Here is a 26,758-nt window from a genome sequence, read left to right as displayed (position 1 = left end):
ATATTTTTTTCTTCACTGGTGGAGTTCAGTCCTTACTGGAAGTCTTTGGACAGCTTTGTTTCAGCACTGGATTTGAAATGAAACGACGAAAATGAGATTAAAACACAAACTTTATTATCCATATTAACTATTTAAAGATCACAGCCTCCACCCTAAACTCTTATAAAAGAATAAATTCATAATTCAAATTCAATCTGCTGCGGTAAAGCCAAAAATAATGACAAACCTATCACTGTCCTAATTAAACTGGACACACTGCACGTTTGTTGGAGGATGTTAATTCTGTGGACTGGTTACACCACAGGCTGCGAACATTCAGCCTTATTTAGTAATCTGGTTTCTGTTACACTGACTCAGAGTTTTAAGCAAGACAGATTCACATTGCTGGGGTGCGGTCACCACACACTACCTATTCAGGTGGCAGCCAAGTGTCAAGACGTGATTGATGGCTTACCTGTAAACTCGGAGCCGATGCTGCCCCGGCACGGCGCATATCCCCGGCTTGTTTTTACAGCCATTGGTGGAGAAATGTTTACCTGTCCCATCCATCATGCTCTCTCTTCCCCATCCCCCCCCCCCTCCCCTCTCCACCTCCTTCTCTATCTCCTCCTCTTCCTCCTCTTCAAGTGCTTCTAACCCCATTTCCCCCCCAGAGGCCCCCACATATCAAGTACTGTAATCACATAAGATCATTAGCGCGAGTGAATTACAGATTGGTTTGCGAACGTCTCTCTCTCTCTCTCTCTCTCTCCTATTCAGCATGGCACAGCTGAATGCCTTCACTCTGATTAATGAGGACACACACAGTAATAATACAAATAAGGAATTAAAACGTGGCTGGCTGGCTGTGTAAACATTGCCAGGCATGTCTGAGAGGATGGGTCCCGGGGCTCTGACAGCAGGATAAAGAGGCAGGAAGAGTAATGAGCTATAGACACGTTCTTGACATGTTCCCATTACGCCTCTCTGCGAGCACGCACACGTGCACGCGACACACACACACACACTTGCATGCAGATATATTGGGGTCCATGCAAATACATAATAAAGCTGGAACATCCATTTATTAATTACATATTAGAGATATATATTCATAAATACTTTGTTTTATAACTTATATCGCATCAGCAAAATGAATTTCAGAGCTTTAGTTATTTGAAAATCATTTATTTTTTCCTTGAACTACTGTTTTTTTTTTTTAATGCTGAATCTTAAAGTTTACTACGTCACTCACATTCCTACTTCCTTTCCTTTACTTCCTTCTCCCTCCCGTCTGTCATCTAACATTTTTTTCAAACGATAACAAACAATGTTGTCTTGTGTGTCTTAAAACATTTGTCAGATAACAACAATGACAGACGTGACAGCAGTAAATGTCCATTTCAGACCAGACAAAAAGACTCGGGGAACAAGTTTCCGAAAGCAAAACTACAATTCAGCGTTGAGGCCTTGCAGCCCGACTCTTGAAATCTCACTTATTCTCTGCATCAGTTTGTCTGTTCTGCTCTGTATCTACCCAAACGATATCTCTGCATTCCCCTAAATCATGTCCATCTCCCCTACAGGCGCTGTCTGCAGCAGGGCTCGGCTCAGGCTTGACTGAGGCTCTTGTCGTCAATCCGTTTGAGGTGGTGAAAGTCAGTCTCCAGGCCAACAGAGATTCCTTCAAAGAGGTTGATCGAAATAAAATACGGTCATAACTTGTAAAGTGTCTGTAATGTGGACATTTCTCCAGAGGCCCGGTGGTTTTGTGTCAGCCTTTGACATGTCCTTCTTTTGAATTCACTCTCTCCAATACAGCAACCCTCGTCGTTTTCTCAAGCAAGACGCATCATTAAGACAGACGGCTTCGGACTGAAGGGCCTGAATAAAGGATTAACATCAACACTGGGACGCCATGGAGTTTTCAACATGATCTACTTTGGCTTCTACTTCAATGTCAAGGATGCTATTCCTACCAACCCGGTAATATGCCAATCAAAATCTATGATCATACTGTGTTTTTTTTACCCACAAATGCAAACTCTGTGTCAAATGACAGACACACAACACGTAAGCTTTGCTTTGGTGTTTGTAACCTTGACTACACCTAATTTTTTCTAACCTCGGGCTATATGATACACACGTGTCCCAGCCACCTAGCCAGAGGGGAATAGCAAGTGTTTGACAGTATGATTAGTTAGCCTGACTGCCATAGAAAGGAGGAAGCAAAAATCAGAGAGGAGCTTGTAAGATCAGCCCCGCTAATACCTCGTCTGTTTGCTCCTCATAACATCCTCAAAGTTTCAGATTACACATCCGGCAGGGCCTGATGGCCCAAACAAAAGTTAATTTTGTTTAATGGAAACGTTACCATACGCCAGTTCCACATGTACAAACTGGAGCATTAGATTAACTCCAATGAACTAATTGGAAGCAGACAACGGTACTATTTTCAAGAGAAGGTTACAGTGAGAGCCCAGGCTCTGCTATATTTTCTACATTTTTCCAGTGACGCATGATGTACAGAGAACCAAGTGGTCATCCTCTGCGAATGATAATTATGTGGCTGGATGACTCAAATAGCTCTGTTCTTAGATTGTGGCCATCGCTTTTGGGAATGATCCATTGGTATGTACATTGATGGAATGATCCTGTTTGTGAGAAGCTAACGACCGCCATTGTTGAGGCAGCAAAGGATAAATATTGTGGCCTCCAACAGCTTACTGGCTCGGCTGATGGTGGCATTTCTCCAAAGCCCCTTTTGTCAGCAACATGAGCAATGAGCTTGCAACTCAAACATGTCCATAGTCAAATTCAGCCAGCCGGGCTCGGGCCTCTCTCATATCATCATTTGAATAGTACAGAGGAGGCAGATAGCACACTGCAATCATTCACAAGTGAATGTGTGAGGAGATGTTTGCTTAAGGCTGTTAGGAAGTCAGTTGATGGGTGTACTTAGGCCGCGGGTAAGTTACCCCGTTCCCCACATCCCACTTGAAAAAAAGAGAAGAAGTGGGATTAGCTGTTGATTTACCTCAGCTCTCAGGGTGTCCAGCCGCTTGAGAAAGGCCTGGACCAGAGAGGCTGCTGTCATTTGTAAAAATATCCTGGCCAATTAGCCGTCAGAGCTCTCTGAGTCTGGGCTTCTTTGGTACAGTAATACCCCTGTGCCGAGTCACAGCCCAATTACCCAAATTGTCCCCATATGCCTCCCCAGTCTGCCTGCATGAACCCTGTTTATAAATCCTCTGTCTTGGCTCCCCAAAGAACATGTGCTTCTGTTCAGCCAATCAGAATGCTGCGCCACAGTCAGGAAGCACTAATCTGCCCCCCGCTACCATAAAATGATCAGGGCTTTCATGCCAGCTTTGCAATCATATGCACAAGCCCCCTCATGCTCTCCCTCACTTTCGCTCACATGCATACTGTGTACACATAATGTGTCACGATTTATTTTGCTAACTCCATCTCACTACTTAATGTTTTTTACTATTTATATTTAGTGCCGTCAAATGTATCTGGTGCCCACTCTAGAAATGTTTCCATTAAGAATGTGGTTTTATTTTATTCCCATATCTCCTCTTCTTCACCAGGACCCTACGCTTGAGTTCCTGAGGAAGTTTGCTATTGGCATGGTGTCTGGGACCATCTCCTCCTGCGTGAACATTCCCTTTGACGTTGCCAAGAGCCGCATCCAAGGCCCCCAGCCAGTACCGGGAGAGATCAAGTACCGCACCTGCTTCCAGACCATGGCACTGGTGTACCGGGAGGAGGGGTACGGACATGGAGGGGTGGGGGGGTGTGGGGGTGGGGGATTAGTAAGGGATACTTTGGCCAAATTTTAGAAAGATGTCACTGGCCTCAGGGGCTGGTGCATCCAAGAATTAATGAGGCACTTGGTCTGTTTTGTTAGCAATTGATTGTGGGTTATCTGCCAAAACTGGCTGTCAGAGAAGACAAATGTAGCAGCTGCAGCTACAAGTTAGCAGGGTTTGATTGTGCGGTGTGAGTTTCCGTCTCCAACTGCAGGGGAAGTGCATGAATAGCTTGATGCAAAGCTGTGATCCCGATGAATGGAAACAAAATAGTGACGTTACTTTTCTGGGCTGTATTCCCCACGTGTGTGATCATACATTTCTGCAGTGTGTCAGTTGTACAGTAAATGTTAACATATTTTCAAGCCGCTGAGAATGACAGCTCTAAATGGAAGCTTCAAGGAAAGATGTATGTTATGTTAGCAGTTGCCCCAGGCTTTCCACTTTCCCCCATGCAGCTACACTAGACAAGGGCCAGCGAGATGTTTGTAGTTAGTGGACACAGGAGCCTTGGGGGCGGCTGCAGGAACGGCACTGAAACGTTGTCGTCGCAGGGGTGCAGAGAGGGTGCCCCCTCCGCCACATCCAGTCCCCTGCTCTAACACAACACAGTCCCAGCTAATTAGTGGTCCCTATGGGAGACGTCGTTAAGCAGACCCTAACGAGCCGCGCGGCGCTCCACGGGTCAATCTAATCAGACAGAGGGCCAGGGAGGAAGTGGGTCGAGCCTTATTAACGCCATCAGTGGCGGGGGCAGGGAGCGGGACAGAGAGCACGAGGCGGAGGCAGGCAGCCACTGATCACCTTGAATGCATTAAGAGGCAGGTACTCGCCAGCGCTCGCCGTTAGACCCCAACTATGTACCTGACAGGGTGAGAGACAGGCAGGCAAGCAGACAGACAGCCAGGCAAGAACTCGACTCACACACACACACACATACACAAACACACACACTTAACATGCAAGTACACTAGCACACACATACTTCATAGGTAACAATAGTCTCAAACTAAGATCTTGACAGTATTTATACATTACAGTATTTTGTGTTTGTGCATCATTAACATTGTATTTTTTTTTCTATAGGTACATGGCACTATACAAGGGGTTGGTGCCCAAGATAATGAGGCTTGGACCAGGTAACAAAACAATTATCTTATACTGACATTAAAATCATCCCTTTAATCACATATTGCCTTTTTACAACAGATAGAAAAAGTTTCAGTTTGAACTTGACCTAATATTTTGTTTGGATAATATGTTTTCAGATTAGTAAATAAACTAAAATCTTTGAGCTAAAAATACTTTTTTCATGTTGAACTCTTACATTTTTAATCTAGGCAGAGTTTCACAAAACATGTTAGCAGTAAATTCAACTTTGTATGACCGTTTCCAATGAAATGAGGTGCGGACAAACACTACTTCCCTTTCAGAATTTTTAATTTATAACTGACATTATTATATTTGTTGCTTTTATCCAAATATGCATTATTTAAATAGAGCAACCATGTGTTACTCATCAATAATACATTTCTGTTTGTCCCTCAGAAATTTTACTTGTTCGGGCAGCAAAACCACAGAGTCTGCATTTTAGATCATGTGACACTAAATCTTAGTTCCTATTGGACAGGTCGCTCACCCCATTTATTCAGTTGCAGGGAAAATTTGGGTTCACTGTGGCTTTCTCTTCTGTTTGGCTACAGGTGGGGCAGTGATGCTGCTGGTCTATGAATATGTGTCTGGATGGTTACAGAAGAACTGGTAAAAAAAAAAAAAAAAGAAAGGAAACCTACAAGAGTGCCTTAGGGATTGTGCCTCAATGCTAATATTGTTAACTGACTCCAGTTGGGTCAGACCAAATTAGTTTTTTTTACCTTTAAATATATACACTACTAGTCTGCAAAATACCAAATCAGCATCACAGTAAATGTTAGATTATCAAAATAGTTTTTCTTTAGCTACATTCTAAGTCAGTTTCTCAGGAAGTGCTGCAACACAGCTGGAAACAGCTGCAGTGTTTGAAAACTGGCAAATACATTTATAGTAGAACCCAAAAGTTTTTATTACTTGATCGATAGCTTTTAAGTTCAGTTTCAAATAAAAATAAAACTGCAACAATGGAGCGGGTTCATGTTTACATGGCAATCACAGACTCCAGTTCCACTATAAAGCACTCATGTATAGAACAACTTTTTTATGTAGCTGCACAGCACATGTTATATGACAAAACTTGAACACACACTGAGTTCAGATGAGCCTCACTTCCTCGACCGACATGACCAGAGCCCCGCTGGACTCGGTGGATCATCCATCTCCATCAAACATCACTCGTATTTTAATGTAAACTGCTCATTAAGACGCAGCTTTTGAAATCAGCTACAGCACCACCACCACCGCCGCCGCCGCCCACTGCAGCGGGTGGAGTCTACGCGCACACATATACATACTTGTCTGTATGTACACGTCTTCATACATGTCACGGATTACATGATCGCAAATAAACACTGTGATCACACCTACAGTACTAAGCCTTATGTCTCAAACAAACCAAACAGACATGACAGTGCCTTGCAAATCTTATACACTGAAAATGAGGCCTACTACTGTTTTTCTATGACTAATATTTTTATGTACCTCCTATACATTGGACTCGGTATAAAATCTTTATTTTTCAAGCTTTCATTGGTAAGAAGTTGTGTTAATTTGACTTTTTTTTTTTTTTAATCTCAGTGATCTTTTTAATCAGTTTAGTTAGCATTTGTGGAAATGTACTTGTGTGTATTGGTAACAAATAAAAAGAAAAAAAATGTAACTTCACTTGTTTTCTGTGTGTGTGTGTGTGTATGTGTGTGTGTGTGTGTGTGAGTGTGTGTTTTGGGGGTGAGTTAAGCACCTTAACTAGTTTGTGTTGTTGCATGTTTGCCTCTTCTGGGAGTGTTTTAACTTGGCATTGATATAAGCGTATCACCTTCCTACAGTTTACCACTTCATCACCCTCCTCCTCGTCTTTTCCCATCAGAGCGCTTTGTTGTTTGAGAACCTGTCAGTCGCAGAAGTTGCATTACTCAACCGAGCGTCAGTCTTCTCTCCCTTTCTTTCTTTCTTTCTTTCTTTCTTTCTTTCTCTCTCTCTCGGTGGTGGGGAGTCGTTGCCTGAGCATAGCTTTGTACAAGCTAAAACAACAAGCTCAAGAAATTCAAATGTGGCTGCAGGAATGGGAGGGTTGCCGCACGCATTCTCTCCCTCTACCAATCTATCTCTTACACAAATATGCACCCTCACACACACACGCAAACACACACACACACACACACACACCTGTTGCACAGCCTTAGGGTTAGTACTCCTCTGTAAGAGACTCATCTTAACCTCATCTGGTAGTAGCTTATACTGAGCCACGTTGCCATTTGACAGTCATCATTAATGTGGGAGTTTCTCTCTGCCAAAATGGAACGGCTTCTGGTTTTTTGCCCGGGGGCCTGTGGTGATAGACTAACAACTGCGGCTTGCAGACTGATGGAATTGTAAGCGCTTAACCTGTGCTTTCTGTAATAGAGTGCTGAATGCGTATGTTTGTTTCAGACTTGACAGCTTGTAACATGTGCTGCGTGTATTGCAGGTAGCTAAGCAACGGAGCCACCCTTCACCTGAATTCCCTGCACACTGTCCTGATCATAAATCTTCAGCGGCAAAGTCCACTCCTCCTCATTTTCTTTATACCCTTGCCATGTACCTTCCTCATCTTCACCCGTGACATTTCAATTCAGTGGCTCTGACTTTGACAAGCCTGCAATCTGAACGTGGCTGTACCTGTCTCTCCCAGTGCAGGCACGGTTAATGATTAATATATTAAAATGTCCAGGATTTACACTACGTTTAAAAAGGCAGTGATTTATGTCCACTTGGTTGAACACGGGGGGGGGGCACATGCAGACATACCAAAGACATGGAACCATGTGCTTTTCTGAACACAGCTTTTTTTTTTTTCTTCTTCTTCTTCTTTTCTTTTTTAGGAGGTTTTACTCACCTGTCTGCTCAACATTGCTGTTTTAAGGCATTAAGAAAACATTCTGGCTGTTGTCAGCTTCTTGTAAAAATGTTCAGTGAGCAGAAACACGCATGAAGAGCTGTATGCAGCCAGTGTTACATACCCTGCTCTGTGTTACTCTGGAAATAGCTGTCTTGTTTCTGATTGCATGTGGAGAAATAAAGATAACCATATGACACTGAAGTCAGACTCAACATCATTAATTATAAACACGTGTCTGCCCCTATTTTTGAAACTACGCCTTTAGTCCTCGCTTCCATAAAGCTGACCAACATTAGGCTTTTGAGAAGCTATTCCTCCTGTCTAGAAAACACACTGTTCCTATTTTTTAAATACTGGTGTCAATTAAGACGACCACATTTTAATTTTGTTGTATGAGTCAGAGGAGACTAACAAGACTGTGCTCAGTTCATATAGCTTAGTTGAAAGGAAAAGTTGTTTGGCCTTGTTGTGTGTAGGCTGAGGCAAAAAAACAGAGCATGTAACGACTTTTTCATGCCACTCTTGTCCTTTCACGGCAGAGGGCTGGTGGTAACTATCATTTACTGTACATGATGGATGGTAGATGGTAGGGGTGGCCGTGAGGGCTGGCTGGTACAGCGAGTGTATGATCATCACGTCCCTGTGATGTGGTTCACATACGGTCAAAAAAACACTACGATCCCTGAGCAACGGTCCGTGACCACTGGATGCGGGGAAGAGTGCTTTCCAAGTCAAATCAGCCCCTGCGTGGGGAGGACTGTTGACACAGTCACATGGAGGGACTGTTTATGCTGTAACACAGGAGGAATGGAAACATGGGCACCCTCTGAACTCTCAGCAACAGGTAATGCCATGTAAAAGAGCAGGTGAGCGATTTTTATCAAGTTATTCATCTCCAACTTCATGAAACCCAGTTTGTTTAAATCTCAGTAATCTGGCTTCTACTGCAGGGCTAGACGGGGCTTGCCAGACTCACTCGTAATTTATTACACTACATTTCCCCCACTCAAAACATTCTTGAAAGTATTTTTGCATCATTTTGCAAACATGTCATTTGTCAACCGGGTTTGTGTGCTTTGCTTTTGTAATGAACACGTTGCGTTAGCCCTGACAGGCCCTATTTGGCCCCTTTTGTGGCTACCGAAGGTTCGCATGTGGGTCAGATGTCTGATGACCTTGGAGACCGCAGGCCAATGAGCCTATTTGTGGCTCTCTGAATGTACATGGACTCCACCTCACCCCGGGAGTCCTCAGCAAAAACATCCCAAATTTTAACGCAACAGTTACGCTCTAATTTGCTATGTCTTACACACGCCTCAATCCAACCCAAAAAAAAAAAAGTATTTATGACATGTAACAGTTAAACAAATATTAGAAATTGTAACACACAATGGAAGACTTTCACTAATGTTTGCAAAGAGAGTTATAGTGTTTCCAAAGTCAAACCACTCCCTTATGAGATATTTACCGAAAACAAAAGAATTAACACTGAAATTAGGAAATTTTATGGAAGTATTAGGAAAAATAATGCATTTTAAATTTTTAGCACTCCTCTTCATCACTAAAAATTTCATTGTGCAAACTATAATATTTATAATATACTATTTACTAAATAAAATATATTTAGATTTCTTTAAAACCATGATTTCCTTTGTCACTCAGCTAATATTCTGGAATAAATCTTAATTAAAATAGACGAAGCCATATTTAATGAAATGAGGTGAGAAGACTATTATTGGAATGGCTAAAAGATATTAAAAGAATTGCTTTATGTGGTGAGTGTGCGTGTGTGTGTGTGTGTGTGTGTCTCTGTATGCTCAAAGCATTTCTAATGAACTTTCCTAGTGAGCTGTGACGCGTTGCAATAGAGCATACAGGCCTTGTATGAGCACACACATTTTTTCTTTTTTTATGAAAAGCAGTTTCCTGCTCATGTAAAACAGGCCGGTAGGCTACAATACTCTGAATTTACCACAGCTGCACTGGCAGAGAGAGAGAAAAATAAATATTTTCAGGTGTGATGATGTACTTCTCTTCTCAGAATAAAAAGTGTTGAGGATTCCCCCAAACAAGCGGCAAACTCCATGAAGACCAGTAACAGCCAAACAATTTAATAAGATACATTCAATTTCATTGTGCAACATTTGTCAATTGTTAATGGTATAGACGCCAACATAAGACCAATGCCAATTTTGTCTGAACGTGCGTGGAGATTCCCATGCTGTCTGTAAGGCTAATTGCACTTCATTCAACGTACCTTAATCTAATAAATAAACATTAACTTCTCTCGGGAGCTCTTGCATAGGCTACATTTTTAGAGAAGTGGGAAAACAATTCTCCATAAGACTTATCAAAACATAAACAACAACAACAAAAAAAGCATACAAACATTTTTTTAAAAAAAACAATAGCAATTAATAAGCACCCTGAAACACTAATGCAAAGTTTTTTTCCTCTTCTTTGATTTCTTATTCATGAAGTTATACATTACCCCATTTTGCCCAAAGACATTTGCAGAAGTGTGCAGTAAAGAAATTGGGAGGAACTGTGTTGAAGGATGGAGTAGCAGTCATACATCAGTCCTTCAGTACACCTGTCCTGCGAGTTCTTTCTTTCAGACAACAAGTTTGTAGTAAAAAAAAATTGACAGACTGTTTATTCCTCGTGTGTCTTTGTGTGTCTGTGTCTAGCAGGGGAAGGGGGAGTTGACATAAAGAACGGCGCAAATATGGGTCCTGGGGCCGAGTCCTTCATAGAAAGGAGGCAGTGGGAATGAAATGAAGCCGCAGGGGACAGACTCTGTGTCTCCTGTCCTCGCCGTCTCTCACTCCCCCCCCTTCCCCTCCCCCCCTGTACCCCGTCTTCTCCCCATCAGTCTCTGGAGCTGACCTCACAGTGCCGAGGCGATGACTGGGTGAATGGCGTCACGGTTGGCCGTCATGCTTTTGACGGCCAGAGGGGTGGCGATGTCACAGCTGTGGGGAGATAGAGCACTGCCACTGGCCGGCTGCCATGTGGGACCGGTCACATAGGCCGACGTGGTGGCGCTGTACCCCATGTAGGGTGACACTTGGGTGGGAGGGTGGTAGGGAGGGATGCTGGGCGCTGTGACATAGCTGTTCACTGTGGGCAATCCATTCGGCGTCTGGGCGAGGAAGAGAGGAGAGAGAGAAGGAGATTAGCAGGTGAAAATCTGCTAAAATTATAGGTCTGAAAGGTCACTTATAGAAAAACATTTTTCGATCGGCTTAACTGTTTAGTGTCAAAATCAGTTAGTAAATTCCATTAATGGTTTTCCTCACAGTTGGAAAAAAGCAAATTATTCACCATGAAAAGATTCTTAAATGTCGTCAGTTGAGAAATTACGGAGAAGGCAATTTTAGCCACAGTATTTTAGTGAACTCAACACAGGTAGACAAGCAGCTGACTTGTAATGGGAGGGAAAAAAAACTGAGGCAAACTGTATAAGAAAGTGAAAGGAAAAGTGAAGCCGGTTGAATTATAAACAGCAGAGACTTAAATTGTAACTTGGATATTACAGCCACCACATAAAAAAAACCCCATTTTTCCAATTTTGATGAAAGTATGAATGATCAATTATGCACTCATGCCCCTGGAACATATTAAACATATATAAAAACTGTACATGCATGATTGCCCTTGTGTGTATGGGACTTGTTTTCTACCAAAAGTGGACTTTTCTTCGGCTGCGATGATATACCACGCCAGATGATGGGAGACAGGGTGGTTGGGGGCGCCACAAAACAGATGTCATGAGCGATTGAGAGTGAAAGGGCAGGAAGAGGGGAAATATGATAGAGAATGAGGCGAGCATAGGGTTCGAAAGCATGAATGGGCTTTGCTTTTCTGGCACAGCGACAGGACTTAACTTGAGGAATTCACCAAAGCATTTCAACAGGGAGGCCGAATTTCTGTTCCTGGGTGGTCTGCGACTACTGAGAATAATTTCTACAATTGGGAACTTTTCTGTTTTTCTGAGGTATTTTCATAGTTTTGCCTGAGCGGCAGAGTCACCGGCCATTTCTTCAAAGTAGATATGAAAAATGACACACCAAACTGACATTTGTGGTGATTATTCAACATGACTATAGAGAGAAAAACTGGTTTTGTGTGTGTGTGTGTGTGTACGCACGCGCCAGTGGGTGTCTGTGGGTCTGACTGTGGGTGTTTTGGGTGTGTGTGGGTGTTTGTGTGTCTTCACTTGGCTCAACAATATTTGCAGCTTATTTCATAAAGTGTAACACAGGACTTCAGCTTTGTTTAAAAAAAATGTTTTTTCATTTAAATCAATTAGTCTAACTGAGAAGCTTTCTAAAGATCATTTTACCTTCCACTAATGAAAAACACACATTTACTGTGCATAAATACACACATACAGTATATACAAAATAACAGAAAACACCTTTCAGTATAATGCAATCCACTACAACAACAACAACAGCAGTAACTGCAGTCTCAGAGTCAGTACAGATGTGAATCAACACCTGTCTGACACAAAGTCAACAAGATTAAAACATTAGAAGCTGTATATAGGTTGTCTTATTGCATCATTTATTTGATTAGTTGTATCTGTTCATTTGTTCAGGGTCATTTGTCTACAGTGAATATACTTTGATTTAAAGTTAAGAGTGTTATTTAGAGTTTAAGAATATATTTATAGAAATATGTTAAATTAAAGCAGTGTATTCATAACTTACTGATTGTGATTAAAATCAGTTCAGGTTTACCTTTTCTTCTTCTTCCTTTATTTTGTTCTTTTTAATAATAATAGGCCTGCTTGTTAATAATAATACTTGTTAATAATAATACGTGTTGTAATGTTTTGAATCACTATTATTAAGCACAAGTAAACCAGAACTGAATTATGAATAATAAAAGAAATCAACCAAATAATTACAATCCAAACGGATTCACCTTGTCACGCGCTGATCCCGTTGTTTATATCGGGGAAAAAACAATCGTTATTTTACAGTTTCAATGTTTTTAAAAAGCAGGTTAATCAAGCATGAACAAATATTTAATGGAATTGAATTTTAGCTCTGATTGTTTGTTTTTATGAATAGATGTTTCATGCGTTTCCGAGCATCGACCTCGCCGCGCGCACTTCGCTCTCGACTCAACCCTAAATCTATTTTAATGATGCTCTTCTTCTTCTTCTTCTACTTCTTCTTCTTCTCAGAGAGAAAACCTGAGAGTCTCATGGGTGCATCTGCCCGCAGCACCCCGCATAGCGCCTATAGGCCACATATTTCTAACCGCATAGAGACTTCAGTTTATACGATTTAGGCCTAAACTGATATTTGACACAGTATCAGAAATAAAAAAAAATGACCTTCAGAAGTTTTCAGTGTCCCAAATGGATTAAAGAAGCGCTGCTTAAACTCTAAGAAAATATTAAACATAAGAGGAAATGCGTCACTAGCATGACATCTTGGGAGCAAATGAATTAGTTTGAAAAAAATCAGGGGCCTTTCAGCCTCTGGTGTTTGATCACGGTCTTTGCATGACATCTCTCTCTTTTACTGTCTCTGTCTGTCTCACAAATCAACATTTCAGATGTATTTAACATTCGATGTTGAAGCTGCAGTTCCTGTATGAAGTCTGAGTGACAAAGGCACGCTTAATCCTCCAGTGTTTTGGAGAAACTGAACTCGCTGCACCATCTTTTGTTTTTCATGCAATAAACTTTGTAATTTATAGAGTTGTTATTTTCTGCATTTAATGGCTCACTTCTGTTTTTGTATAGCAGGCTGGCTAACCGCTCTGACAGTCAGTGTGTGTCCACTGTGTGCTTGTAGACCAACTCTCAACGCTCCTAATCTCACTGTGTCGGCCCTGCTTTCTGCGTAACGAGCATGAAAACTGCCCCGCGATAAAGTGACAAAATAAATTATGCGCCATGAAATTGCTTTTTTTTTTTTTTTTTTTTTCCTATAAGGAGAATCGCGCATCCTGTGCAAAAAAAAGACTAAGCAAGCACGCATGCGCGTACACAGTGCTGTCATCACAACCCTTCATTTGTTACCTACTCTGGAAAAGCAAAAATAAGATCTAAAGGCACGTAAATACGTTTACATAAACTAATAGAATAAATATTTATAGAAAATTAGACAAAATTAATGCAAATCTAAGCAACAACTATCCCGAATTTATAGCGGTTTATGGCCTTTAAATGTTAAAAAACTAACTTAATTTCAGTTAAAGTAGAAATGCGGAAATTCGGCGTCTATTTCAGCGTGAATCGACTCTCCTTCATTTGAATTTGACTGTTTCACGTAGTCTATATTTATCGACTCTAACAACTGAATGCAAAACAGTAAAAGTCCCGAGAGTTTAGGCCCTCACGAGAGTTGATTTAGACCAAACAGCTCATACTGTATTTTCTCGCACAAGGCAAAATGAGACAAAATGACGCATTGGTCGACGTTCATTGCCATCCAGTTCAATGTCTTGACTCAAACCCTGCATGGACCCAGCCCATTAAAATATACTACAGTCACCCGTAAACAGACTAGGTCTTATGGGCCTTAACAGTAATGGAGTGTTAAAATAGCCACACTCGATTTAAAAAACCAAACAGCTAAACAAAAAATCAACAGAACAACTATCCACAACTCTGTAACCTACTCATAATTAAATACCGTAATTTGTACTCTTAGGATTCATTGGAAGCACTAACCATGCAAGCAAGACCTGCAGGTAGTGCGCCTTTATAAAGCCAAAATAGAAAAAAAATAATAATTAGATATTATTTTAAAATGCACCCATTACCAGCAAGCCAATAGAAAGAGCGCGTTAATGCTGTGAAAGGGAAATTTCCAGGCCACATAATTATTAAAATATCATAAAAGACTGTAGTTACATTTACAGCCTGATTGCCAGACTTTTTGGATAAACTGTTTTGGTTACAAAAAAAAAAGAGGTGTCCCTTTATTATTATTATTATTATTTTTTACCTGTGTGTATTTTGCTTCAGGTTCTAAATGCGGTTTATCCACGCCATTGACTAGTGGAGAACTTGCTGGTGGGAAATTAGTCCTGTTTATAGCGCTCCATTCCTCTAGTTTGGCGCTGGAAAAGGATGGACTGTCACTAACTGGGGGGGCAAAAGAGAAAGAGAGAAGAGAGGAAAGTCAGAGAAAGGGTTTGAGATTAGGAGAAAAAAAAAAAACGAAAAAAAAAAAAAAAAAAAAAAAGACCCGCACAGGCCGCTGATACTCATGCATCCACCAGGCAGGTTAGCCAGGCTCCATAAGACACAATAAACTCTGTGACATTTTGCACTTGAACGGTCATTTGTCAGTTTGCGCACAAGCTCATATGCTGATTTGTGGGGCGTTAACTTTTTTTTTTTCTATTCGTGAATAGTTAAACAAAAATATCTGCTTAAGTGTCAAATCCAAAAAAAAAATCGACATCATCAACTATTGAGTTTTTCATTTTTCTTTTAATTTTTTCCCCCTTTTGTAATTCTCCTTATATGACATCATATCTTAAAATCTGAGTTTGTTTCAGGAATTTTTTACTTCAGTCATTAATCAACAAACCTGATCAGGGCTTTTAGCAACAACACTGAGAGAAAGTGGAATTATCTACGTGTTTTTCCACTTGGCTAAATACAACCGTGTTTAGACTAAACGTTTAGTGAACATGGTGCCTCCTGGAGATCGGATCGAGGCCCAGTTGAAGATGGTTTAGAGAGGTAAGACAACTCTCTGGAGGGTCAGGGTTGGACGTTTAAGCCCACCGCAACGTCTTCCTGTTGGCGACAAATTAGATTTACTTTTCACCGTCTCCCTCCTCTTTGTGTGTGTGTGTGTGTGTGTGTGTGTGTGTGTGTGTGTGTGCGATCATATCATACACGGTTCACAGTAGGAAAAGCAAGCCCACCAATGTTACAAAGCTTTTTCTTTTTTTTTTTTTATATCTTATTTTTTTTTGTATTCACCCACAGAAATTCAGCCTGCAGTATGTGTGTGTGTGTGTGTGTGCGTGCGTGTGTGTATGTGTACTCGCATGCGCGTCATGCATTAATTTAAATCTCTAGAATTATTACATTTAAGTGAAATCACCAAAAACCTGTTAATGTCAAGCGTCTCTCTATTGTTTTCTTTTTATATGGCTTTTCTATGTGCAATTTTTCATAAATTCCCACTTACATTTTATTAAAAATAATCTCCCTGGTGCAACGTTACTCAATCCTACTTTTAAAAAAACTTAAACCCGGCATTCAGAAACCTGCCACAAACATCTGCTAATCATTTGGAAATGCACAAATTGTTTAAAAAGGCCATATTTTCAAAACACATTCCTCCGCTGTGATTTCTGGTGGATATCTGCGTCACATTTGTCTTGTTTATTGCCCGAGTTAAGCTCGCATGGCGGCGGTGGAGAGGAGCCGGGGCGTGTTTCTGCATGGAAGCTCTGAATCCTGACAGCAGGACTCTTGCTCTTGCACTGACAACACTTCCCCTCCTGCCACTGGAAAACAGGCTCTCAGAAAAATCCCGTCCACAACACCGAGCCCGACCATTAACACTGATTTATGCCGGATCCTGTTTCACTGTTTCCAAAACAGTTGTGGTCTTGTTGAGTGCGCGCCAAAGTTATCTGGGCCTACCTGCATTTGTGACACATGTAGCCTATGACAAACACAACGCAATGCAACACAGGATATATATCTTATGGCGAGCTGACTCTTTGAGGCCTAAATCACAATACGCAGCACTAAAAGTCTGGCTCCAAGTCATGGCAAACATTCAGAACACCTCATTTTGATGCACTTCATCTCACCGCCTTTCCCTCTGCTGTCCCTCTAATATTCCACATCCGCTTCTTAATTATTACTGCAAGCCGGGCCATCTGTTTCTGAACTAACCTGCCTCCCTTTCAAATCAATAAGAGCAGGCAGGTCAAATGGCATTTTAAGCTCTCTCGCCATAGAGGCCGGCGAGTTCGTAACGTCCTAATACTTATTTTTGGGAGCTTAGGCTATAAAAAACAATTAGAGTAACTCAGGGGAAAAAAAAAATAAAACCACTCCCTCTCTTAAACGCACACACATTCGCGCTCTTGCGGGCAAAAAAAAAAAAAACTCTCAAAAAGTTGGATATATGTCGTGCAATAAACAAATGCAACCGCCCTCCATGCAGCCATGCTTACTTTGTTGCTCTGTAATAGACCGTATCCCCAGAATATCTGTCACAGAGTGCGAGGAAGGCCATATCCTGTGCATGGCCATGTGTCCGGGAAGGGTGGGCATGCCGGGGGGAGTGGGCACTTTGGACGTCGGGTATGAGTATAAGTGGTTGTATGGTAACGTTGGCTGTGGCGGTGGGTGAGGCGCCTGCTTGCCCGACTCATACTGGCTCTGCTGCGACAGATTCCCGATCTTGTTGCGGAGGATCCGACTGATGGAGCTGACGGACGGCAGGTTGAACTTGTCGCAAACACCGTCGGCGAGTAGTCTGTCCCGGATCTCCCAGGCAAAAATCCCCGGGTCTCTCTGCTTGTATGTCCGTATGTGCTTGACCACGGTGGGTGTGGTGACCCGCGGCTTGCTGCCTCCGATGGCCCCCGGGAGGATGGAGCCGGTCTCGTTGTAGCGGGCCAAGATCTTGCTGACGCACCCGTGGGAGACGCGCAGCTGCCTGCTGATGTCACAGGGTCGAATTCCGAGTTGGGCCAGCTCCACTATCCGGAGCCGGATTGCGTTGGGGAGCGGTCTGCCGTTCACGAAAACACCGCCGAGTTGGTTCACCTCACCGAAGGCTGGCTCTGGTGTCAAAAACAAACACACAGAAGGGCAGAACAATGAGACAGCGATTAGGTAACCAACCCAAGGCCCACCACTGACTGCTAACACCCGTGTTAAAGCACTTATTTACAGGGCCTAACAGTTCTAACTACACTCACAATTAGCTATAAACAATCAAATATAGCAAAGTTATGAAGCATTAAACTGTCTTTTTATTCTAGTTATTGAAGCTGTGTCCTTTATCAGAGCATTGTGTCTTTAACTCTTTAATGTCTCTTAAAAGTTGATTTGGAAGAAAACATAATTACGCAGGGCGCATCTTTACGCAAAGAGCGACTTTCAAGTAATTTTATCAAAAATATGTTTACTCAAAAATACAAATTTATCACTTTTAGTTAAGTTTGTTGTCTTGGTGAGAAGTACCAACTTAATAGCTGACTTTTTGCTGTCGTGCACACAAGCTAAACTTCACACGGATGTCCAGTAGCCAAAAAGCAAGCATAACTGTCATGAAATAATTCAGTCTACTAGTTTCTTCCCGCAGGATTAAACACGAGCCAATCTGAGTCGTCACAACAACACAGAGAGACAATATCTTCGCTATATTCCCACCTTGCCGTTGGACAGTTCGCTGCATCCCTGACGAGAAGAGAGAGAGAGAGAGAGGGGGGAAAAAAAAAAAAAAAACACGATTCAACATTGAACTCACCCATCGCGTTAAAGCCGCAAAAGAAGAATACGGAGTCCTGGTTGTGCCTCCTGCGTGGATCCTGCTCCGCGTCCAGCGCGTCCACTGTCCAAAACCGCGTCCAAGAAAATCTTCTTGCGCGATAAGGAACAAGAGGAACTAAATTCTCGATCTGTTTCCTGACGGTGCTGGCTACAGGCTTACATTTCTATCTGCTGAAATAAGGAGGCTGGTCTTCCAACGATTCTCCCCTGCTGATTGGCTGGACTCTCCAATAGAGTTTCGAGATTGTGCAGAACCGCGTCGCTATTGGTCAGAAAGTTTGACATGACAAGTCTACAGAGATCCCCCCCCCTCTCCTCCTCCTCCTCCTCCTCCCCCTTCCTCCCCCTTGTCCTCCTCCTCGTCCTGCTCTCTCCCCATCAGAAAGCAAAGCTGGGGATATACCACCATGAATGCGTTTGTTATTGAGACAGATAAGGTAAGTATAGTGCAATATCATCATTTTGGATCAGATCTTCACATTTCCAACGCTGATGTGGCGCTAAATAAATCAAAGAAGTTGCGTAAAAAGCTCCAGCTGGGTGATCATCACACCGAATTAAAACCTGAAAAAATATTAATATATAGAGAAAAGCGCATGAACTTGTGCAACTAAAACCCCGCGTATAATTACTCTATGTTGTCTTTTGCTCGTGTTTTTATGACTAATATTAAATCTTTCCATCTAAACTAAATATCCACGTTTTACTATGAAAACAAAAAAGTTGGAAAACCTGTATTTGGGTGGCTTTACGCTCCACTACACCACCCTTCATCTCAACCTTTTAAATGGCATCATTAAGGAAATGGGAGGAAATGAATGATTGGTTTTGAGTAATGTAATTGGGCCGAGCTGATGTTTTTGTATGTAAATTGTATGTCCACGCGCTCGAGGATTGTCACACATTTATTCTCACTTGTCGCCCGTGTTTTGTTTTGTTTTTTTTTATTCATCTTTACGCATCAAGCACTTGAGTGCTACACTTTGCAAAAACACGCCAAAAAAAGAAATCCTTCACGGGAGGATGTTTTGCTGAAAATGAAGGCCATCAAGAGACAAATGTTTAACCTGCGGAAAGAATCCGCCTGCTCATGCAGTTTGAAAATAAATGGAGGGATTGTACCCATGCCAGATTTAATTCTTCTGTCAATTTTAAAAATATAGATGATTTTATTTTAACTGTACGTGTGTGTAACGACCATTCCGCATTAAATTGTTATTTTAAGTAAATAATTTATTATATATATTTACATTTCAAGTTGTAAGCTCATTTGATTTGCATTAAGGCTTTGCACCGGACAGGCCAAAAGGTTTCTTTTTTTGCCAATTGCGCACAAGCAATTTAGGCTTTTAGGCGCATATATGCTAAAGAAATTAACTTTTATGTCTCATCCTTCACATAGCTACATTTCAGTGTCAAAGTTTGCAGAAGAATATCTTAAAAGGGGGATAATTTCTGGCTTAACTGCCTCCGCATACATGGAAACCCCCACTTGCAAGCGATAAGAAAGATTTGTTGCTTCCCGACACGAGAAACAAACACACGCCATAACTTTGCGCCTCCACTCTCTCCCCTTTTGACATATGCTTTGGGTTTTCTCGTGTCATATTTTAAAAAGGCCACGGCGCATGACTGACCCTCATCTCTGTGCAACCTAAAGGGATCAACGTTGCATGTAGACATCAAACGGCGCTCCCGTACAGCCGTGCAATTAGGAATATCGTTGAAAACCTCTGCTGACATTAAACACCGAAGCGACTCTGAGGGGCCAAAATGTACACAAAGTATTCCTCAGTATTTGTTTCAGCACGCACAGCTCTGTAGGCTGAATACTGGAGGGAGGGAGGGGAGGGGGGGTGGTGGTGGTGGTGGGGGGGGGCGTGCTATACCTACATTTTTTTGTTTAAAGTTCCCCCACCTTTTCTTAATGGCATAAATCTCTGAAATTACACAGATTTAAATTTTTAAAGAGGCGCAAATTAACGCTTTTCTGGATATATTTGTTGTTTATATGAGAGTTTATTTGCCTTATGACGACCGACTGGGGGTCTTAGTTGACTCATTTTTAAAAAATTTACCACTTTATCACCGCTTTTACCCCCCCCTCCACCCCTCCAACCCCACCACCTGCCCACCCCTGCTCAGCTCCCAGGCCACTAATGCGTCAAGGATAATGTTTACCGCGGGGAAACGTGCTCAACTTGTTTCCACTGAGGTGCCTCTGGTGGCTGAAATAACAAGAGGTCAGTTGTGGAAGGGGGGGGATCAAAGGTCTCCGCAAACTGCTCCATCTTCAGCCTTTTCAGACTAAACGGACACCTTCCTTCCTTTTTTTTTTCCTCTGATAAAACTCATCATGTACAGCAGATTACATGTCCGTCCACTTGAGCAGACATGACGCTGCAGACGCAGAGGGGGCCATCGCCGGTTTTTCCTGCACGTTTATCCGATTAATGACATCACAAACAACTGGAAGATATTAACAGTATATCGCTGGTTGAAAGAAATAATTGCAGTTTATTGAAAGCATTGTTCAAATTTCCCATCATGTCGGATAAATTATGTTATTATTACATTCAGAGAAAGAATTGCAAATGATCCGATCATATTATTAGTAATATTATTATTATCAGCATATTATCACGAAAAAAAAATAATAATAATAAAGTCACTTATTTGCAAATGGGGAGGCTGTTAAGGTGGGTTAAAGAAGTTTCATATGCTTATCATTATCCCGTCAGCACACTGTGTGTTTGGCCTTGTAGTGAATGGGATCTTATGTGTTCTAAATGTAGATGTAATCTTTAATAAATATGTATTTAAGCTGCAGATCTTCACCCTATGTTTTCGTTAACTTGCCGGACACGGAGCGCCACTTTGCTAACAGGCTTCCACGCATGATTTCCAGACTCTACATGCCTGTCACATGCCTGTATGGTCCACAAGCCAAAAAAAAAAAAAAAAAATCGTCCATGTCGAATTGAATTGTTCATACCGCCTGTTGAGGCAAAGCATCACTTGTCTGACAAATTGTGTTGCCTGATGATGGACTGGAGAGCCGCGACTCGCTCTGCTGCAGGAGACAGCAGGCCGAATAGTTTTATTACCTGCTCTCATGTTATGTTTCTCTGAATGTAATGTAAGGAGGTAATGCTCATTGTTTTGCACATAATCTACTATGAGACAGTCTTACACTTTAATCAGTATTGTAGTTGGTTATATATTATGTTTGCACCAGAAGTTTAAAGATGAAGATAACTACATTATAATTTACTAAAGAAATTAAACAACATTAAATTATTGTCTTTTAAACTGCATTTCTGGCTTAAATCCTGCAGGATGTATATAACTAATGGATTTTCTTGTCTGAATATGTTGCAGAGTTCTGCTGTGTGTGTTTGTCTGGTGTCCTTTAGGGTTTATATGCAAAACTTTGCAATGCAGTGCTTGCAAAACACACTCCCATTGTGTCTCGATAATCTATGATTTAACGCTTGAGGAAGATTTTATAAATAATACCATTTTTTTTGCACTTCCTCCAGCTTGATTTCTACATCCGTTTATTTTTTCTCTTCAGACAGTTGGATTACATTTTTTTTTTTTTAACAAACTGCTCAAGTGTATTTACACCTCTTTAATGCACGCAACCCCTGTTTCGTTTGGAGATAGAAAATATGAATAAACCTGCAACAGCATGATCATATTTTTCCTCTAATGATTCCAAAATCGGACGACTTTGTATTAATTTGTAATATTTGTTCCTCTTGTTTACAGATCCCTTCCTTTATTTACGTTTATGGAATCTGTTCAGCAAACAGGAGCTCTTGTCTCAGCTGGATCGTGAAGCTGCTACAGTATAACACCGCTGTCTGGATGGAGGTCTGCACTTGTACCTGTTTACATCACAGTGTCTGCTTTGGTCATAGTTGTTTCCACGGGTAGAAAGTCCTTATTGACTCAAGATGATGGAAGATATTAATGTGTTGCCTCTTGTCCTCTTTTTTTTCAGATTTCTGTGCGCCATTAAAGGATGGGTTCATAATTTTTCAAGTGTGTCTAATAACAACAGTCAGGTGGCCATATGAACACTGAAACAGGTTTTGCTCGCTGTAATCATTCCTCCTGTTCATACTGACCATTAAAGGATCCTCTCCAAATGTGTTATGTGTGGACAAAAACCCCACAGCCCTCGTTTTGAGCCAAAAAAATGTATTTAAAAGTGAATCTGACGCTTATATGAGCCTTCAACCATCTGTGGATATTTTCCACAGTCACAACTTTTTTAGTTACAAATTCCCTCTTTGTGTCTCCACAGACAGTGTTTTCCTGTTGAGCTGCGGTGGAAGTATAGCAACAAAAAGGAGGGAATTTGGCTCTAAAAAAGACTGTAAGACGCTTGTGAATTTTGTCAACCGTCACTTACACTGAAGGTGTATTATGCAGGGATCACTTAATGGCCAGTGTGAAGAAGGAGGAATGATTACAGCAAGAAAAACTTGTGTCAATATGGACACCTGACTGTTGTTTTAGGACATAGTTGAAAAAATTGTGAAGCCGTCCTTTAAGGTGATGTTCCTCCAACGCAATGGATACCAAATTTGAAAGGATACTGAATGCCAGAATGAAGTAAGAAAAATAAAATTATAATAATTTAAGGCGCTGACAGTCCTAACCAGGCAAAATATTAAGCTGCACATCATTAAAAAAGTGAAATAGTGGAGAAAAAAAATCTTTTTTTACTTCTAGCGAGCACTTAACACTCCCATAAATAACATCATGATGGACACCAACATCCACTGTTCCGCAAAGATTAAGAATCCTGTTCACATGTTTAATGTCTGATCTTGTTATAATGAGAAAGGGGGTGAAAAAAAAACATGAATTATACATTTTAGCGCCTCCAATCTTGCTTTTCTGTCTTGTCGAGTACAGATAAATTGTGTTTGGTGGCACAAAACTTCACAGATCCACCTCAGTCCGTTTACACTGTAGGCTTGAAAAACAGCTATGAGCTGTGATGTCGCAACCACTCCCACTTCAGCTATCCTCCTTCATGTGTGAACAGAGTTTAACCACCTTTTTGCTTTTTAATTTACAACAAGTGAGGACATGATGAACCTTTTTTTTTTCTCAGCAGTTGTTGTCACCACTAAGAGAGAGAGAGAAAGAGAGAGAGAGAGAGATCCAGCACTGCATGAGAAAAAAATTATATACCTGGGACTGTTTTACACCAAATAAAATATCAAGCAGCCCAAAGAGTTGCTTATAGTTGCAGGATTTCGATTAAGCTTGATCGAAAAAGTATAAAGGAAAGTTTGTGTGTATGTTGAACAACTCGTTCATATTCCCTCTTTGTCCTCAGTGGAGTTTAGTTTGATGTTGCGGTGGATAAAATGTGGGTTATTGGTTTATTGCATCTAATAAAACGATCCAATCAAACGTAATCAATGGAAAATCGATTTTCTCTCGCAGCTTCGTATATTCCACCTCATTGATACTGATCCCATAAAAGAATGTATCGTATAATCTCCGTTTCTTCAATTAACACACCTGAAATATTCACACCTGTAACCGAATTAATGCAAAAATAATGACGATGTTTCTTCCTCTTTTCTGTGTAAAAATCATTTCATCCTTGAAGGATCAAAGCAGGATCGAAACGTTCTGAAATGATTATTGGATTTATTGTTATGATTTACATTTATATTCAGCACCTGTGAAATACGTTTATCAACTATAAAAAATGCTGTTATACATCAACCATTCATCATTCATTCTATTAATATAGAAACAGGCGACAAATATTATTCTTTGTTTGTTTTTTCTAAAGATGTTTAAGCAACCAAACATCACTTTTATTGCCATAGTAACCTAATCAATCATTTTATATTCACGTTGGAATCGTTCAGAGCTGCAGGTGTCAGACTGAAAGCCGAAACCACAAAGAAATTAACTTATTGACACGCCTAGTCGATCCATCACCACCCGCGCGCTATTAAAGTGCATTAAAAAGTGCTGAATAATAATAATTAAAAAACTACATTTAAAAAGAAAACAAAAAACAATAGAAGTGATGCGATTTTTATCTGAAGTCGTAAAAATTAAGTTATTCTTCATATTGTAAATAATATTTTTTGCAAGTAACTAGAAAGTCAAAAAATTATCGCTGTTAAGTTATTTTGTTGAATATTATGTTTTTAAAATATCTTTATTATTATTGTTATTATTATTATAAGACTATATTTCACACGCAGTGATTTATTTTCTAATAATCACATTCATTCATTTGCAGCCTGATGGGTGTGAGTCATCTTCTATCAAGAGACAAGTGAGTTGAATTGGACTGACTGTAATCCGCCCACTGATTCCTCTTTGTGGTCCCAAACAGAAAAAAAAACAAAAAAAACAGGCTACATCCTGTACTACTACTGCAGCAGAGTAGATTTCCTTATCTGCACAGCCGCGTTGCTGCTCAGATTCTCCGCAGAGAAAACTGCAAATGGGTGAATAAATGTTCCCAGTAGGATCCTGCGGGAAATCCAAGTCACCACTAACAGGTTATTATGGGGACGCGCGGTGATTTCTTGCTTCACAGAGGGGTTGGAGGTCTGTCATCTCATACCAACTGTCCCCAAAACGGACTGCAATAAGATACACACATGTGGAGAGTTATAGTGTGTGAGTGTGTGTGTGTGTGTGTAAGTGTGTAAGCTCAAGGCCCAGCAGCAGTTTGTCACCCAAAAGCTCCACTAATCCAGTTTATGAAGGCGCAGAGCTGTTTGATACAAATAAGATAAGACTATATGGAGATTTAATGTGTGGAGGCTGCTGCTTTTTTTTTTTTTTTGAAAGGGGGGGAGGAAGGGGGAGTGGGGGGGGGATGCTATGGCTTGGGCGCCTTTAAAATAACCCGCATTGATGACTCTAACCTTTGCCGTCCAAACTGCGGTGACACCATTAAAGTCTTTCTGCAGGTTAGCACTTCTCCCGGGCTGAGTGGCCCGGTAACTTTAGTGCGGCCTTAATGAGGACGAACGCGGGTTAACGACGTATGTAGTCGTGTTTCAGAGGCCAGGCCTGGGTTTCAGCAGAGAGGGACAAAAAGAAACAATATTTACGACACTTTTAAGCATACATCACTTTGACATCTGTTCGTCTGGCACCTGGCATCCATTAGTATTAAATATTTCATTCCGCCCTAATTTGGACCCCTCTTTGTCCCGAATGCAAGGACACTGAAAAATGGAAAGCTCCATCTTTACTGCGCTTTTACGCGGCGTTTCCTTTGTGCAGAAACGTGCAAATGGGGTGTTGATACAGACCACACCGCCGTGTTATGCACTAGACTCTGGGAATCGTTGAGTCATACCTGGATTGCACTTATATTAAATTTCCTCATCCATTAAGATCCCAGCATAAGCGGAGAAACATTCCTGCAATTAGTCAGCTTTTGGGCGCACAAGCGTCTCTTTTTTTTTTTTTACACAGTGTTATTAGATTACTGAGTAGACTGAGTGTTCAATATCCTCATAAACAAACAGAGGCCGACAAGAGTCAGATGTATAATGTCAGGGAGGATTGTAAGAAAGATTATGCAGTTGAATTGTGTTTATGAAGCCTGCCGCCAGGAAAAAAAACCGGCGTGGAGTAAATGTTAGGAATGATAGGAATAAAAAGCAGGAATGATAGAAAGTTCTATAATTATCATTCCTAACTTTTCACCTTGTTCTCTCCTTAGAAGCCCGGGAACCTGCAGGTGGTGTAATTCTTTCTGCTTTCATGGCGAAGTGAACAGCTCACAGCACTGAAGCCTCATAAATCCGTTCTGCATGCTGCATGGTTGCACTCCAACATGGAAATGAGGTGAGGCTGCTGCACTTGATTGCAAAATTTAATAGCAAGTTGCATGTTAGTGGAATCTGTAGCAACATATTTTGGCAGGAGAAACAGGTAGAGTGAGGTGAGTTGATTTTTTACTGGTTTGTATATGTGGAGAAACAGATGGCAGATGCTTCCAGGAATCCGACTCTGGGTCAATAATCTATCCCGTCATTTCCTGGTGACAAGAAGCGAGTGTTTTCATTTTCTAAAGTCTTCCTGTGTGTCATTGTTGGGTCACGTTCATTACACAGGATCAGTGATGGCTGCTGAGTCAGTGCCAAGACTCAGACTCTGACCGCACAGCCTGGTTCTTCCAAAATGCGGTGGCGCCATCTGGTGGACATTTATGAATCAAGAAATCTGTAAATGATACATCAACTACTGCAGGCATTAAAGTTTACCTTAGCAGCCACTGCCATGCACTACTACACAAGATGGTATTTTACTAGTTAGTAGTCAAAGATTAATATTTATAGTTTTAGCTCTGAAGCAGTTTCAGTTTAAAAATTTCAAAAAAATGCATCGATATGTCATTATTCC

At 41.2% G+C, this 26,758-nt stretch overlaps 2 protein-coding genes across 6 annotated transcripts in view; one reads left to right on the top strand and one right to left on the bottom strand.

Moving 5' to 3' along the window:
* The window catches only part of slc25a21 (solute carrier family 25 member 21), a 114,648-nt gene extending 87,960 nt beyond the window's left edge, over nt 1-26,688 (top strand). For 4 of the 5 annotated variants that reach the window (XM_067613762.1, XM_067613763.1, XM_067613764.1 and 1 more), the window contains 5 exons: nt 1,566-1,673; nt 1,801-1,965; nt 3,576-3,757; nt 4,884-4,936; nt 5,501-5,585. In XM_067613762.1, the coding sequence (XP_067469863.1) occupies nt 1,566-1,673; nt 1,801-1,965; nt 3,576-3,757; nt 4,884-4,936; nt 5,501-5,562 (570 nt within the window). In that variant the 3' untranslated portion in view covers nt 5,563-5,585. Of the gene's footprint in view, nt 1-1,565; nt 1,674-1,800; nt 1,966-3,575; nt 3,758-4,883; nt 4,937-5,500; nt 5,586-22,111; nt 22,217-22,346; nt 22,964-26,075; nt 26,201-26,469 lie in introns of those variants that run through there. The other variant, XR_010931789.1, reaches the window with a different exon arrangement.
* pax9 (paired box 9) lies at nt 9,484-20,169 on the bottom strand. The gene is made up of 4 exons (XM_067614630.1): nt 18,315-20,169; nt 17,011-17,625; nt 14,805-14,944; nt 9,484-10,972 (listed from the first exon to the last, which is right to left on the bottom strand). The coding sequence occupies exons 1-4, from the start codon at nt 18,316-18,318 to the stop codon at nt 10,718-10,720; spliced, it is 1,014 nt and encodes a 337-aa protein (XP_067470731.1). The 5' UTR covers nt 18,319-20,169; the 3' UTR covers nt 9,484-10,717.
* Nucleotides 26,689-26,758: the final 70 nt, after the last annotated feature.

The sequence above is a fragment of the Thunnus thynnus genome, chromosome 16, assembly GCF_963924715.1.
Source record: "Thunnus thynnus chromosome 16, fThuThy2.1, whole genome shotgun sequence".
Classification (NCBI taxonomy): Eukaryota; Metazoa; Chordata; class Actinopteri; order Scombriformes; family Scombridae; genus Thunnus; species Thunnus thynnus.
The sequence above is the reverse complement of the archived record's forward strand: the minus strand, read 5'-3'. Positions and strand labels throughout refer to the sequence as shown.

What these genes read in the sequence shown, in the direction of transcription:
- pax9 (XM_067614630.1), bottom strand. An exon ending in GTCTATTACAGAGCAACAAA is followed by an intron (nt 14,945 to 17,010) that starts GTAAGCATGGCT and finishes TTGCCCCCCCAG; the next exon opens with TTAGTGACAGTCCATCCTTT. An exon ending in CTGAAGCAAAATACACACAG is followed by an intron (nt 10,973 to 14,804) that starts GTAAAAAATAAT and finishes TTCCTCGCCCAG; the next exon opens with ACGCCGAATGGATTGCCCAC.